The sequence below is a fragment of the Thunnus maccoyii genome, chromosome 7, assembly GCF_910596095.1.
Source record: "Thunnus maccoyii chromosome 7, fThuMac1.1, whole genome shotgun sequence".
In the NCBI taxonomy this organism is placed as follows: Eukaryota; Metazoa; Chordata; class Actinopteri; order Scombriformes; family Scombridae; genus Thunnus; species Thunnus maccoyii.
The window spans coordinates 24,971,110-24,988,094 of NC_056539.1; the positions used below are offsets into that span (position 1 = coordinate 24,971,110).

Here is a 16,985-nt window from a genome sequence, read left to right on the forward strand (position 1 = left end):
AGAAACACAGCTGTACATTTTGTTATGACACACATCTAACATATACACACACACAGGCATGTATACATCAGCACACACACACATATACACACACAGTATAAAACCACAGGAGCTGAGGTTGGATGGAAGTGTGTGTTTTGGTTAAGTGAGGAAGCGAAAAGCCGGGGGGTTAAAAGATCAAGGCAAAATATTCAATCCTTCAGCAGGCGTGCACGCACACACACGCGGACACATACACACACACACACATACTCACAAAGTGACAGGCTACAGAGGCTTGAAATCAATCTTCCACACCTCTAAATGAAGCAGTCGGGGATCTCCCAGCACACACAGCAGCTAAGGGAACCCTGCCTGCTGAGGTTGTAGCCCACCTAAAACAATTCCCAGGAGTTTGGAGCTCCTCAACAGCTTCTGGTTAGATTGTTTTTCAACAACTGTTTCCAAGGTCGAGAATGAATATTAAATTTATATTTTTAATCCAACAGGAATGAGAAGTCCTTAAAGCTACAGTGTGTAGAATTTAGTGGCATCTAGCGGAACGGACTTGGCAGAAATTGAATATAATATTCATGAGTATGTTTTAATTAGTGTATAATCACCTGAAAATAAGAATCATTGTGTTTTTGTTACCTTAGAATGAGCCCTTTATATCTACACAGGGAGCGGGTCCTCTTCCATGGAGCCCACCATGTTGCACCACCATGTTTCTACAGTGGCCCAGAACAGACAAACCAAACACTGGCTCTAGAGAGTTCCCTTCGTGGGTTTTCACTCATTTCACGGCCACCATAGGTTCTTCTACATGCTTGGAAGGGGCACTGCTAGATGCCACTAAATCCTACACAATGCACCTTTAAAGTGCCTGAAAAATGGAAACTTGAACAGTTACCAATCCATCTGCTGAGGAGGATCTTGTGATATACTCAAAAACTCCTTCTGTTGCCTACATTTCTCTTTGATCACTCATGTAGTGTGTTTATATAGCCAATGACACAATTCAGAATTTACATTTATGCTGATGTGATATGTTCAGAGTACTGATTTGTTCACAGGTGTCAATGCAGCAACTCACAACCAACGCTTCGCTTCAAGTAAATGCAACCCTATCAAATAAACAGTTAAAAGCGTGTTAGAGAGCTACATGACAAGGATTTTCTTTGTTTTGTGGTCTGTTTTTTTTGTTTGTTTGTTTGTTTTTTTAATTAAGTGACATGCTAGAGTGTGTTATCACGATTCAGACTGAAAAGGTGGATTTTCAGCTTGCTGTCAAAGATGATTTCGCTGTCCTGATTTCATTATGGAGTTTATTCCACCACTGTGGGGTCAGAGAAGAGAAAAGCCTTCACCAAGATGAGAGTGTAGGGTTTGACCAAATCACTAGGAACTATGTTATATTCATCCAGAGACAACAGAAACAATACTGTATTAAAACACCTGTATTGCATTTAAGCCAACAATGCAACATGATAACAGACTACTAGAGTTTTTTTTAAAAAGTTCTATAATGCAATGATGTTTAATCTGCTAAAACCAGCTATGTCTGTCAGAACAGTCGATCCGTTTAGCCCCATCCTCAACAAAGTATGCCGAAATCCACAATTTCTTTGTTTGCCAACCGAAAGAGAAAGAAAGACAAATTTAACTGCCGATTGTTCTGTCAATTCAGGGAGTATAGTGAGTTTTAGAATATTATCTGAAAATGCTCTTTGTGGTGTTCAGTCTCTCCCTATAGACACTCTTCCTCTCTGTAGAATTAAACAGCACTTTCCTGGACACTGTGATTAACGTCAGCCTAAATGTAAAGCTAACAAGCTGTGAAAGCTCCTGCTCTTGCCTCAGAGCAGACAACACCTCCTACAACCACACCTCTGCTGCAATGAACCATCTTAACAGTGTCCTTAATAAAATTCATGATGATATTACTTGGAAAAATAACTTAAAAGAAAAACCTCTCTCCCTATCTCGCTTTCACCCGAGGCCCTTCACAGAACTCTTTGAAAATATATGTAAATTCCTCTCAAAACATCTTCCATTTTAATTCAGAGAGCTAATACTGAGACCCCCGGATGTTACCACATTATGTTGTCAAACTACTGAAATAAGTCCTTGAAATGAAAGTGGTACTTCAGTGAAGTGGAGCGAGAGGAGGAAATGGAAAGAAAAACAAAAAAGGACAGAGGGTAAAAGTGTAGAGGGTGAGGTAGAGATTGACAGAGATGAGTGGCAGCGACTGAGAGAGAGACAAAGAGCATTAAGTAAGACAGAAAGAAAAAGAGACAAAGTGACGCCATCGCTGACATCACAACAGGTTTGTTAGGGAAAAATCACACCGTGTCTTAAAAAGCTTCTGTGCTGTCTGTGACGACAGATTCCCATCCCACTCCACCCACCTCAGTACATCAGAGCCACGGGAGTAGCCTAATTAGTAGAGTACAGTGGCTGCCGGTCCGACGAGGGCCCATGTTTCATCAGGTCCTCCTTTGCTCTGAAACACCATTAACCTTTTGGACAGGCCGGTGCTTTGATATCTCAGCTGTTTACAGCTCCCCTCTGCTTTCTAAAGCGTTATGTTTCAGGTACTTGGCTGACTGCACGGGCTAAATATAGGCACTATGTAAGATTTCCCCGGAAAGGGACACACTCTAGGGGCAGGGGGTCTGCTCTGTCTCTGTGTATGTATGTGTGTGTGTGTGTGTGTGTGTGTGAGACTCAGAAGGTCAGACAGATAGAGAGAACCCTGGTATGAAAAGTTATGCATCCTTTATTTGTTCAAAGACTGTAGGAACAAATTTTACCATATGAATTCAGTCCATGTTAATTCAAACACCAAACAGCCAATTAAATGCTTTAAAAATCTTTGTTCTGTATTTTACAAACAGTTGATCAAACCTATCACTTAATCCTTACTCCTCATCCTCTATTGCTCTCAAAACACCAGTCAATCTTGCAACAACTCATCCTGATGAGGAGATTTATCCGGCAAACTTGAACTCCAAGTGATGTTGTATAAGATTGTTTGATTCCTCTCAGTGTAAGGCAACAAAAGCTCAATCCTTCCAATTACTGAATTACAGAAAAGTCACAAACACTGTGTATAACAGTTAGTGTATTTGTAGCACTCTGCTTTCTGGTTACAATATTATATTTATTTATGATATTTATTTGTCATGACATCTAACCTTAATGTTCAAATTGAGGATGAATTTCATTCATTCGAGTCACTTCAGAAACAAATTAGCTTGTTAAATGACAACTAACATGTTTTTTTTTCCTATAGCTAGATATTGCCAGTCAAATAACCACCAGTACTGTTCTCAAAAACAACAATAACTATATAAACAAAACAAAACAAATTCAGACCTTGGTCACTGGAGTCAAAGGCAAGACTAGCCCTACACTATTATACCTTGAACTATTAACCATTACAATCATATATCCTGCTTCACTCTATTCATAAATAACACTGCTGCACAGCTTTCATTCCACTATAATAGCACATTAGAAATGGGGGGGGGGTTGTGTAATGGCTCCATGTTTACAATTAGTTAGTCGTTAGTAGTTAAGCAATACATTAATCTGAGAAAAGCTGCATTTATATATGGCTGCATGTCAGTTTTAGAGTCAGTTTTACCTGTTCCTTTGTTGCGATCCACAAAGCAGTACTTCAGTTCATACTCTTTCAGAATTTCATGGACCTCCTATAAGAAGAGAGAAAGAGCGAGACAGAAGTTTAGCCAAGAGATCACCAAAACGCCAGAATAACAAATAATCAAAGAACTGTTCAAATTTGAATGTTTTTTAAAAAATATATATATATTAAAAAACTGCTTATACAGAACAAGAAAGCTAAACACAATAGTGCCTCACTCTCAGAGTGCTGCATCGAACAATTATTTGCAGTATCTATCCATCTATAAATTAATCTACTCATTCAGTTAATCATTAAATATAAAGGATGTATTATTTTGTGTGACCTGTCAAACAATAAAATAAAATTGAGAACCTGTAATTTTGGCATTTTTACTTGAAACATTGTATGATTATCAAAATTGTTAATATAATAATGATAATATTTAAACCAAACTGCATCAAATTGCATACACTTTAGCAAAAAGTAATGTTTAAATATGTCAGCAAATCCAGTACAACTCTACTACTGTGTAACTTACTGTGCATGTTCACAGAGTACTCTTTTAACAGGAAGTTATTGATTTACCAACTGCTTTCAATAACACACTGACTCTCAAATAGTCACCATGACAGCTTATTTAGATAAATCTTATTAAAATGTATTTTTGCACATCAGTAAGACACACACACACACACACACTGAAAAACTTATTTTTTGGACACTTGAGCAAACTCTTTTCCTTCACAATAAACTCTTTGATGGGAGACTTCCCAATTACAGCAATTTGTCTCTAAAGGGTAATTATGTTTTTTAGTGTATTTTTAAGATAAAAAGCCTGAATTTATTTTTTTTAAAAAGGAGAGTGGAGTCCTTTCTCATGTTTTTTTTAGCTCTTTACCGACAGTATATGATGCAGAGAGTAATGAGAGAGATGCAATAGCACAGCCAGAGATCCTCACACCCTGCCTGAGTGTGTTACGCACTTGCTAACTCTCTGTTAGCCTCAGTCCCTGCCTGATGGGTTTCACTGTTATGCAGCCACACAGACTCACACAAGTATTGCGCACAAGTAAATGACAGCACAGACTGTTTCGAGCTAGGCAACAAGTGTGTTTTTTAGATATGCTCATGTGATACGAGCAACCCTGTTGGGTCCAGTGACTGTCAAACATGTCCGAGAGCAGAACAGTTACAGATCGAACAGCAACACGGTGAAGGCAGAGGGACTGAACAGTGAGCAAAAAAAAAAAACAACCGCATTGCTAAAACAACCTGCAAGCCTCAGTCTAAACTCAACTGTGGAAAGATCATTTCAGCACAAAACAATTATTGTTAAGTGCCACCAAAGGCAAAAAGTAATGGCCAGTGCATAATGATGCACATCAAACAGGACTTTCAGACTGTTTTATCCTCAGGTACAGACACACTGAACTCACCATGATCAAAGTATTATGTGGTAAGATTCTCTCCTACACTTATCCTACACTTTTCTACTTCCTCTTACTCTGTCTTATTATGTTGCTATCCAATTTTATTCAAACTTTTAAAAAAAACAGAATAAATAAATGTGAGCCATGTGCATTTTTTGGTTTAAAGCAAATAAAAAGGCTTTATAAATGAGCCTGAATGTGGCAAACAGAGAATAGATGAAAATAGTCTTTTAAGAATTGATTAGTATTTGGGAGAATGCAGCTAATGTTACCAAAACTCTGCTTTTGTTCACTGTCAGCTAATGCTGCCCATGTTTTTTTGTGCTTCCATTCAAAGATGAAAACAAAGAAAGGAACTCTGCAATACTGAAACGCACCAACTCACAGTCATACAATGATCACCTTTTCCATGAGAGTGAAAGAAGGTATGACATTTCCGGGAGGTCATGTGAACAGATAAAACATTTCCATTCCCATTTACCACATCGTTTCTATAAAGACAAAACAAAAGAAATCTGCCTCAAGTGATCAATACAACGTTCAAGGGGTTTCTAATATGTATGTTTTTCTCTTTTCTATCTCTCTAACCACCATCCAGCCCACTCATGTACACAGTGAGCAGGCATGTTCCATATGAGTGAAGGCCATGCAAGGCAGCCCACACATAGGGTTAGCTCGCTCGACCTTCAAATCAGTGCAGAGTGAGCAGTAATCGCTAAGAGGAACAAAGATAGAGAGAGATGGAGAAAAAAGAAAAATAAGTGTTTCAGATTATTCTCCATACACATTTATTTCTTGCTACAATCTCATGCTAAAGGGAAGGGATTCAGGTTAACAGCAGCGGTGTTAAATGAAAGGGATTAAGAGAAACCACCTCAAACCAAAACAGCGTAAAAAAAACCCCTCAATTTTAATCACATCATTTGTCTGTTAAAAAGTAATACCTTATCCTCTTAACACAAGTTAAGAATCTGCTACTGCAGAAAGAATATCTAAACCAATTTCCTAGAAATAAAAAGAACAACTAGACTTGATTTAAGAAAAATATTTCAAAAAAGTTAATTTCCTTTGGAAAAAGGTCAAAATATTCTTAGCATACTTGTACATTTTTTCACGTATTTTAAGAAAATAAGAATTTAAAGACTCAATAATAGTAAAAAAAAAAAAAAAACAGATTTCAGAATGGAGATTTTTTGTTGTCAACAAAGTTATAAGGGGTTTTCTAGACATAATGACAAAGCATGAATTGAAACTGTGTTGTAGACAATTAAACAACAACGCAAATACAACAACAACAAAATAGGATTAATCAATTTAGATTAAAGCGTGTCAGTACAAATGTGTTAGGATTTAAGCTGTTACTGCCAAACAAAGCTCCCCTCAGTTTTTATGTCAGCTTATCCCTCTGTTTCACCGCTTACAAACTGTATTCCTACTCTCTAAATGTACTGTTTTTACTGTATCAAGTGTCTCTTTTTTCCTGCTCTCTTTATTTCTCTGTTACATTACATGTCTGTTTAAGTTAAAGCAGAGCTCTTGTATTTACTTTAATTCTGTGTCTTTACAGCTCTGACATAAAGGGACTAAAAAACTAAATCCTAAATGCAAGAAATAATGAGCAAAGGAGGACCATAAACAACACAGAAATTTTCATTAGATTAAATGGTGGTGTTCAAAAACTGATCGATAGTTACCGCTGTAATGGAAAGTATGCAGACAGTGACACTGGAGAGTACTTGATGACATTCAGACAAGGTTGAACCGTGCCACTCTGTGTGATTCTCTTTGGTGTTATTTTATTGCACAGTGCTGTGCTATTCTGTATTTAGACTGAGTTGATATTGTGTTTCTTGTAGCATTGACACATTACAAGACATTTATAGAGTATTTTTAGGAGTCTTAACAGTCCTGCCTCTTTTCTCAGCCACACAATTTACCAAATGCTGCATTATAAAAAATAATATTCCGGTTTGTTTCACCCGATTTCCTTTTACACTCCATGTTTTAATGATCTTTTACTTTCACTACATCCTTTCACGCTGCTCTCTCATGTTCCATTTTGTTTCAATGGGATTCACACTACACTGTTTCAATCGTGTTCTAATTAATACTTCCTTAATAGCCAACCAACATTCACAAGTGTTTCCAAACAGCCACTGGGCTCAGTAAAGAGACAATCTGGAAAACTAGCCCACAGCTGTAAATTCAGACAGAGCAAACACTTAAACTCTACTAAAACTAAATCTACAACTTGCAAAACATAAATGACCCTGATTTTAATAATCCCAGACAAATAGAGTAGCATTTCCTTACCACCTGCCCTATTACAAGTCTTCATCGCCAACAGATACGATTGAGAACCGGATGGTATGTGGGCAGAATGCCATTCTTTCTTTCTTTTTTCAATTTGTGCATTTACAGAGAAGGTGTAGCCTTTCCAGAATGAAGTCAAAGTGTATATTTTAAAAAAACAAACAAAAACCAAACTAGCCCCAGAAATTTTTGAGTTGGCGTGCAAAGCCATACCGAGTGAAAGTAGTCGTCTGTGGTGTTGAGAGTGCATTGGGGACATATGCCGTTGTCTGTGAAACCCATTAAGTGTATCCTGTGTTGAGTTATGTGTGTTCTGTGTATGGTTTTATAGTGAATGACCTTTAGACTGGGGTTACTGGTCATAGAGAAGAAGTTGCAAATTTGCTTCCAGAAGGTTGCATCAACATTAAAATCAAATCTTTTTCCCAGTCTGTGGTGGGGGACAGTTACGATGGAGTCTTTGGTTGATGAAATAAGTCTGTATAATTTTGACAGTGGTTTCTTGGATGTTGATATTGTAAATAGGTCTAAATTGGGGTGAATTTACATGTTGAGGTTGTGTGATTGGGGATCTTATTGATTTTCCACCACGCTTCCAGAGTTGTGGCAATGACTGTGTTCCTTTAGTAGTTATGTTTTTTATAGTTGTTGAGAGAAATGGTAGATCTTTCATGGACAGTTTGTTGCATTCTGTTCAATTTCGAACCATTTCTAACCACTTGATTGGCTAAGTAACAGTGGGGGAAATTTGGGGCATTTAAACCTCCACTCTGTTTGTTTTTCTGTAGTGTTGTGAATTTGATTCTCGGTTGTTGGTTTTTCCAGTAGAATTTTGTGATTAGTGAGTCAAGTGTATTGAACCAATTGGATGTTGGCTGGACAAGCGTCAATGAGAAGAGGTAATTGATTCTGGGTAAAATTGACATTTTGATTGTTGCAATGTGGCCTGCAAGGGAGAGTGGTAAATTATCCCAGCGGTTTAAGTGATCTTCGGTGGATTTAAGGATGGGGGGGGTAAAGTTGAGGTGGAACAGCTCTGGAAGATTGGAAGAAATATCAATGCCCAGATATTGAATGTTACCAGTTGGGATGTTGAAGGGTAATTTTGGGGTTGCACTCATCCACTGGTGTTGATTTAGTGGGAAAATGGTGGATTTGGATCAATTAATGGAATAATCAGAGATAGAGGAGAATCTTTCTATGAGTTTAAACACTGCAGGTAATGATATTGATGGTTTTTGTATATATAAATATAAGAATAACAATAAATCGTCAGCATAAAAACTGACCTCATGGGTTGTGTTGGTCATGGTGATTCCAGTGATTTTTATGTCTTGGCGAATGGCAGCTGCTAGGGGTTCTATACATAGTGCGAATAACAATGTAGAGAGAGGACATCCTTGCCTGGTGCCATGGTTTAGTGTGAAATGTTGTAAACTTATTTCATTGGTGATTACTGATGCTGTGGGTGAGTTGTAAAAAAATTTTGATCCATTTAATAAATAACTCCAAAACCAAATCTCTCTAGTGTTGCAAATAAAAAAATTCAGTTTACATGGTCAAATGCTTTCTCTGAATTTAATGATATGATGGATGTGTTAGTCTTTTAATCTTTGGATATATTTATTAGGTTGAATTGGTGGTACATATTATTTGAAGTCTCTACCTTTGATGAAACCAGTTTGGTCCAGGTGAATTGAAATATTAATGACTTTTTCCAATCTCATAGCTAGTGCTTTACTAAGATTTTTGATGTCTGTGTTGATGAGTGATAAGGGGTGGTAGCTTGAGCAGAGAGTAGGATCTTTGTTAGGTTTGAGAAGAACTGAGATGAGTACTGAATTCATATGTGGTGGGATGTTTGGAGATTGGTAAATTTCTGTTGTCATCTTAACCCTTTTAGCACCATAATAAAGTCATGCAAAGCTTTCTCCATGTTCTGCCATATATTACTGCGCTGTAGCAAATACTGTGGTTTTTGTGAAGCCCTCAACACCCAAAGTCCGCGGTGTCACCGGTGATCCCTGTGGTTTTAAAAGGGTTAAAAGGGTAGTGATATTGTGGTCCAAAAGTGCTTGTAAAATTCAGTAGGGAAACCATCCGATCCAGGTGCTTAGTTATTTGACATGGCTTAAAGTGCTTTCTCACAGTCATCGAGAGTAATGGGTCTGCATGAAATATTGCATGAGGTTCTGGTACTTTGGTAGCTAAAATTGTGCGCTTTATTGACAATCACTACAACTTGTTAGTCAGAATGGCTGACGCGGACAGCCATTCACCAGAGGAGGAAAAATGGAAAATCTGCTGCTCATCTATCAATATGGACGACGTGTTTACATCTACTGTATGCCCTTCTGCTACATGCTGTGCCATACTGATTTCTCTGCATGTTTCAACACTTTGAGACGCTGACATTTCCAGCAAGTCTCTCAGCATCAGCCTTAAGCCCAAGGCCAATTTCTGTGTGTGCCATTGTGGGTGCACCCATGTGCCCCAACATTCAGGCAAACTGCCCTGAGAGGACAAGCTTGATAAGGAATGTGATAGCAGCCCTCTCTGACACCTAGTCAGAAACAACTAACTTCCCTGAAGAGTGGCTACGCTGCAGATAAAAGATACCACCCACCACTCCAGTCTTCACTTACCTTATGTTATCTAATTTTAAGCATGCCTATTAAGGAATGGCAGTTTGCCTGGGTAAGACCACTGCCTTCAGCAGAGCAATTACACCTACGTAATATGCATTTGCCATAACCAGCAACAGTTAAGTGTGAGAGTTCATTCTTGTCCTCGCAGGTTGGGCAAACTCCATCAACTAGAGAAGACCAGAAAATGCAGATCTTTAGTTACTGGTGAAAGTGTCGTATGAAACATTTTAAACGAACTATAGCAACAATGTTTTGGACTGAAGTATTGGTAATCCACTTACTAGCCCAAAATGTATCAGGAGAGCAGTATTATGACGAGCATCAGCACAAGGTTACACATGTTGCTGTGTCAAAGTTACGTTTGAGTTATAAGTTTGTGCACGTAAACACTCCAGAAAAGTAGCAATTTTATCACTTTCATTCCCCAGATTGACACATTCCAATTACTTTACCGTAACAACTTATATTGCCTATACAGTGTATTCCCTATGTGCTCTAGGAATCGAATGACACACAGCTGTGCTGTTTTTGAGACAGCCGGTTGGATAAACAGTTAAAGAGGCCATCCTTCACATAGATAACTTATCCACCAAGTGTTTAAACAGACGTTGAGTCCTTAGCAGCTCCTCTATATCCAACTCTATTTCAAATATCCCAGGTGATGAAATTAACTTAGTAATGTGTCACAGTTGTTTGATTACTGTAATTTCGGTGCAAGAAACAGTCGCATCCTTGTGTTTGTCAGTAACTGTCCTTTCACTCACAGCTTCTAATATCAATTTTCTGCAAATAAAGAGCAAATAAACTCAAACTGCCTTTCAGTGGGCCTGGGTGTTGTTTTGAACCCCCCCTTCACTCTGCGACTGACAGCTTGTACTATTAGCCAGTTAAGGTACTTCTGTTGCACTCTGTAAGTCACTCTAGAGAGGACCACATTATAGTGGAAAGCATACAGAGTAATGTACATAAATCTAAGGCAAGACAGCTTTACTAGAATGATTTTATGAACAAAAAAAGAAAGAAGGGAAAAATGCATAAACATACATAATCTCCTTTTGTCTCTGGCTTACAAACACACAGAGGGCCATTGGGAAAAAGTGAAACCGTGGGCTATCATTTCAGCTCTGTGTGAATGTGTGTGTGTGTCGGTGTGAGAGAGAGAGAGATGGAGGGATAGGGGGATTAGGGGACAAACACACTCTGCATGGCCTCCTTACCGGCAATAACTGTGTCCTTGACCTACTGATAGAGTGATATATGCTAGAGAGAGAACAGAGGATGAAGCCCAAGTCTGCCAGCAAACAGAAGGCTACTCTCACACTTAACACAACTGTGTCTTTCAAAATTATTAGCATTACAATAACGGCATCATTATCACTTGCATTTTTGGAGCTGTAATACTAACAGTGCAATCATACTGGTGATTTTAGTGGCACTGTATTTGTATGAGCAGTGTAATCTGTGGTGTTCTCATTGGACCCTTTTACAATATTACAGTTTTGATATTGGTCAGTGATACCCACAAAAAAAAAAGAAAAATCCCAACTTTGAGTGAGAGATTTTGACAGTTTTCCACTCAGGTGTCAAACAGACATTGATGGGATGGAAAACAGTTAATGCTGTCCACTCTGAATGTATGACTGGTATCATTCAAGTGGGATATAAAATTTTTATACCTTTTGTGGTTGCTTTCAAACAAGCATCAAAAATTTATTTCAGCTGCATTCAGTTATATCTCAACACTCTGTTACAATCTGTTGCTTATTCAATGATAATTACAACGTTTCCCTAATATATCATGAAAAACACTCTTTTCCCTATTTGGTATTAGCCAAGCAGTGTGTGTGTGTGTATGTGTGTGTATGACAGGTGGTTCAAACCAGGCACAGCACGGATCACTGGCCCATCAAATGCCTGCCAGGAGATCTTCTTAGAAAACGTGCACCTTCACATATTGCGAGGCAGACAAGCATAAATACACATGAGTGCAGACATCTATCTCTCAAACATTCTCAGAGTTTTCACACCTTGTATGCTACTCTCACACTCTCGCTCTGCACTGCCACTGGTAGAATTCTTCAGTTTAACAAGTTTGTTTTGATTCCTCTTCTCTCCTGCTCTTTATCTCTTCCCCCACATCCAAGCTACCTCCTTGTCTTCCCCCTCATGTTTATCCTTCTGATTTCTCTCGTCTTTCCTTCCCTTCATTGCTAAACTGGCTATAATGGTTACATTTTCATGCAAAGTTACAGTACAGTTGCCTTCTGGGAGAGAAAGGAGAATACAAACTGGGGACACAGAATCAGATCCATTACGTTCTCCCTGTCTGATCTTTTCTTTAAAACAGTCAATTTATCAGTCTCTGTTTATTCTGTTATTCTTGCTCATCCTTTTCAGATGGTTTGTTTATTTCCAGTAGAGTCAAGAGAGATGATGCAGTGAAGCAGCACAGCGTGAACGGGGCCTCAAACTCATAATCAACCTCAGCAGTCATGGGCACACTGTCCAAGCGGTGCGCTACACACTGACCTTCAAACCCTTGATCTGACAATACACTACAGAGGCTCGAAGTAAGAACTTGTTGAAATGCTCTCCCTGTTTCATTCTATGCCCCCCAATACACAACAATGTCTGCAACTGGCTGATAATGGTACGTGGGTCCAGCTCTGGATGCATGTGTCCAGTTAACTTCTTGTTTGTTTTACTTCTACCCTGGGTAGCTGAAATGATTGTGACACCCAGATTTGGCCATTTCAGCCAACTTGACACAGGAACCTGATAGTACAAAGAGAGGCTATTTGCAGGTAGCTTAGCATGATGGACAGCAAATTGCATTTGCAACGATAATTTCTAAAGCTACTGAAAGTACCTGTACTGATGCACCTTTCATGTAAGTGGAGGAAGAATGGTTGTCATGTTTTGGCCTGATTTATCTGGTTGTACCTGTACATGCACTAAGTAATTAAAGGACAATAATAAAGCTTCTTGTCAGTAGCTGTATAAACACTTTTCAAGTAGCCTACCATAGATTATCACACTTGCAATTATCACGTGTTTGTGTCTACATAACTGCCCACAGATTGAGTATATAGTAAACCAAAATAAATTATTTAGATTTGGGGCAGTGGTGGCCTAAAGATGAGAGAAGTGAACTTGTGACTGGAGGAGCGGGGATAAATCTGAGTGAGGAAAGTGAAGAAGCAGCGCTTGCCCCTCCTTCATTACCACCACTGAGGTGCCCTTGAGTAAGGCCCTTAACCCCGACTGCTCCAGTGGAGCTGCTCAGAGGCCGGCAGATCAGACTGTGATTGTGCTGGGCAGCTTCCAGGTATGAATGTGTAACTGTGTGAATGTGATAAGGGTTTTCCTGAAAAAGAGAGAATTGCTTTCTCAGTGAAATTTCCCTGAATAAATAAAGGTTTAAAAAAAAAAAAAGATTTAAATGTTACAGTATGTTAAAGTTACATATTAGTTGCTGTTAAATGTTTTTTTCCAGTGGACCACAGTATATTGGAGCCCATGGGCAGAACAAAAGCATAATGTCTTAATGTCTGTGCCATTATTCATATGCTTTTGAAGTAATGTTTTGAAGCCCAGAGCTCAACGTACCATTCGCTCCCATCTTTCAATCACTAGAGTGAAAATCTAAAATTGGGAAAAATGGGGGAGCTGCAGGTGTCGCTGACGTGGCATAAGCAAGCAGGAGCTATCACCATCACATCTGTGTGACCCATCAATCAAGCAAACAAGCCTCAAAATAGATTTCTCTTTACATCTTAATAACTGCTCATTGGGAAAACTGCATCTTAAAAGGCATGTACTGCCGTGCTGGTTGCAGTTTGGTCGAACCCTGACTCTGTCTGTCCATTTCTTCCATTTCCCTCTGTTCATATGTCTTTTACAGAGGAGCTTGTTGATCTGATTTCATCAAGGACAGAACCGGGGGGTTGAGGGAAGCAGGTGGCTCGCTCTGAGACAGGACTCATTCTGCTGTCAGCTAATGTGACCCCACCTCCCCTCCCTCATCCACACCCACCCATCTCTGCTTGGCTCCAGCCCTGAAGCCACTGGACTCAGATTGGAGGTTATTTTCCCCACCGAGCCAACAGTCACTCCTCCTCACATATCAACAGTGAGTCCTGCAGACATTAGGTCAAAATAGCATTATAAGAATATTCATTATTTTTGTTGGCTTCCATTACCAGGTGGGGGGGACTGTGCCACATAACATAATATAAATTCACACAATTACATTACAAGCGCAATTTATCAGCAGTCTACATTTATATAACTGACTATTCTCCAGTGACACTGACATGCTGTGATGTGGTGAATCCAAGCTTTAATGTAAATAGAGCAGAAGAGAAAACAACATAACCAAAAAATTAAAAAATACTTGTGCGTCATGTGTTGCTAAATTCTTTCTCATCTATTTTTGACATGGTCCATGACATTTTCCATCATTCCCATCTTTGTTAAAACGTATTTAACACTCATAAAACAGTTTTAGCACACAGCTACAGCATGAAGCACCATCATAGCAGCAGTAAAAGCACAGCAACTGTAGAGAAATGTGCAGACTGGCAGAGAACCTCTTAGACATAAAAGCTAAATGGCCTCTTGTAGTGATTTGTACTCATACTCCAAGGCGCCAGTTAAAGCACCATGATGTACATCAACAGGCGAGATGTACAAAAGTTAATGTCTTCCCTACAGAGATTACACACATTTCTGTATCGTTACTAATTTTAAACAAAAGAAGCTTCACATTGGAATTGTAAACTTCGAGTCAAGTCTTCTTGCTTGGAAAATTATATTGCATAAACACCGATTTCAAATATGGTGTAAATATTGGTTTTCCAATTGGCTTTAATTACAATATGTATAAGGTACTTATGTTTTGTAACTGGTCTTCCTGAGTTAATATCATAACATTGGTGCTCTGTTATGTTGATCAGACAACAAAATCTAAACATTTTTGAGCTTTGGTAACTTTGGGGACATTAATCAAGTAAAATAAGCAGATTACAGACAAAACAATTGCTAGATTAACTGAAAGCATAAAAGTTCCTGTTCATTTAACCAGGGTGTGATTTGCCTGGGGGGTGGGGGGGCTTCCCCCCCCTCTGGTCTATATATCCCTGCACTGCTGAATTATTTTTATCCCCCTCATAGTGATTTATGCTGCTTCACCCATAGACCATATAAAATATCTAAAATAAAAATAGCCTATTTAAAAAAAATCTAAGTAAAGCACTGCAAGGTGAGAACAGTCTATAATGCAAACACCTATAAAATCAGGACTTTCACTGTCAGTGCTAGAGTGACAGTAGAGATGACATCACATCTAGGCTCCGTGATGACGCCTCCTTCCCTGCTCGGAGATTTGCAGAGATTTGGGTAAAAGAGGGGCAACACGCCATGGACGACCCCTCTACAGGAAAGCATAAAATGAAAACCATCATCAAAGCAGACTGTTCTCTTAGTCTGACAAGTAGGCATCTACTGTAGCCTATTTATTTTTATGATGACAGCACTTTGTACTATTGCATGTTGTGATTATTTTCTATTCAATATTGAAGTTTGCTGCACGCTGTGCATAGAGCTGAATTAAACAAAGACTTGCAAGAATAACATTAAGTGTATTGGCACGTCTGGCCGAGTGACGCTATCCACAGTACTGAAAGGAGCGTTGGGGGATTTAATTCTAGCATATTAAATTAGCATTTAACCTTTTGTTTTGATCACATCTCCTATGTGTCCCCATGAGGAAAGGACAAGGCATGAACTTGACATCACATCGCTGAGAGTGAAAATATCGCGCTACTTAAGGAATTAAATTTTTAAAATTGATTAAAACATTCCTGCAGATGCAGTGGTCATGTTCAAGTTCCGTATTTGTTTTATTTAAGTTCATAATTCTTTTATAAATGTTACTGTAGCCCACTGTGGTTCTGATTTATTTTCATGAATAAAAACATTTCCAAAACATCCCCCCCTCTGAAATCACACCCTGTATTTAACTAAAGGTATCAAGCTTGAAAGTTATGAATTTAATACCATTTAATTGCATACTGTAAATGATTTTTGCTACAGTAGAAGCTGTCTAGCAAGCTAATAGAAGCATTTTGACATGAGGTGTTGATTAATAGATGTATTTTGGGTTTTAAAAGTTTGCTTTTCGTAATACTAACATTTCTGTCTCTTTAAAATGTTTTATCCTGACAGAATAACAGTTGTCATTGTTCCCCATGGGTAAAATAAAACTCCTGAAAGTGATTTATGAAAATAAACTGACATAAGGATGGATGGGTTTATGCTTTTAATTCTGATTGTGCCGTCAGCATCTCATAAGCGAAACTGAACCTCAGATCAAGCATTTCGCAGCTTTTAAACTCTTTAGTCATCACCTGCTGGATGCTTTCTGCTCTTAGGTAACAAAAGTGGAACTTCGCATTGCTAAGTCTTGTCACTCTAGTTTGACCTCATTACTAAGGTGTTTTCTCCCACAGATCTGCCACATTTCATGTCGTAGACTCTAATTTCAGAGGTCAGCTGTTTCTAAGAGGACAAAATCTACACTTCTCACACTCAATGTCCGAATGTCCAAGGTTACTTACATTGTGTGTGTGTTGAGTGTAATCATGGTGTTCTGATCAGTGTGGAGAATTGTGTCTCCTCTCTCCTCTACAGGAAGGTCAAAACATTCAGGTCAGCCAAATATCAAAATGATCTCCCCCAGCTCATTACACCACTGTCCCTTCCAAAATCTCCCTTCAAATGTTCAGTCTTAAAGGGCAAACACACTCATGGTCCGCTCAGACAAGTGTTTTCACTTGAATTATCTTCACTTAATTAAATTTTGCCTTAATAGACCTCGTTTAAAGATACAGTCACATTACCCTTTACATTATTTGAGCACACTCAGCTCCGAAAAAGGACATGATGTCCAGTTTCTGA

General features: G+C 38.7%; 1 protein-coding gene across 1 annotated transcript in view; it reads right to left on the reverse strand.

Annotated features, from left to right (window-relative positions):
• Window positions 1–16,985, reverse strand: part of raver2 (ribonucleoprotein, PTB-binding 2) — a 100,919-nt gene that overhangs the window by 69,013 nt on the left and 14,921 nt on the right. The window contains exon 3 of the mRNA XM_042417597.1: window positions 3,635–3,701. Within this exon, the coding sequence (XP_042273531.1) occupies window positions 3,635–3,701 (67 nt within the window). The remainder of the gene's footprint in view (window positions 1–3,634; window positions 3,702–16,985) is intronic.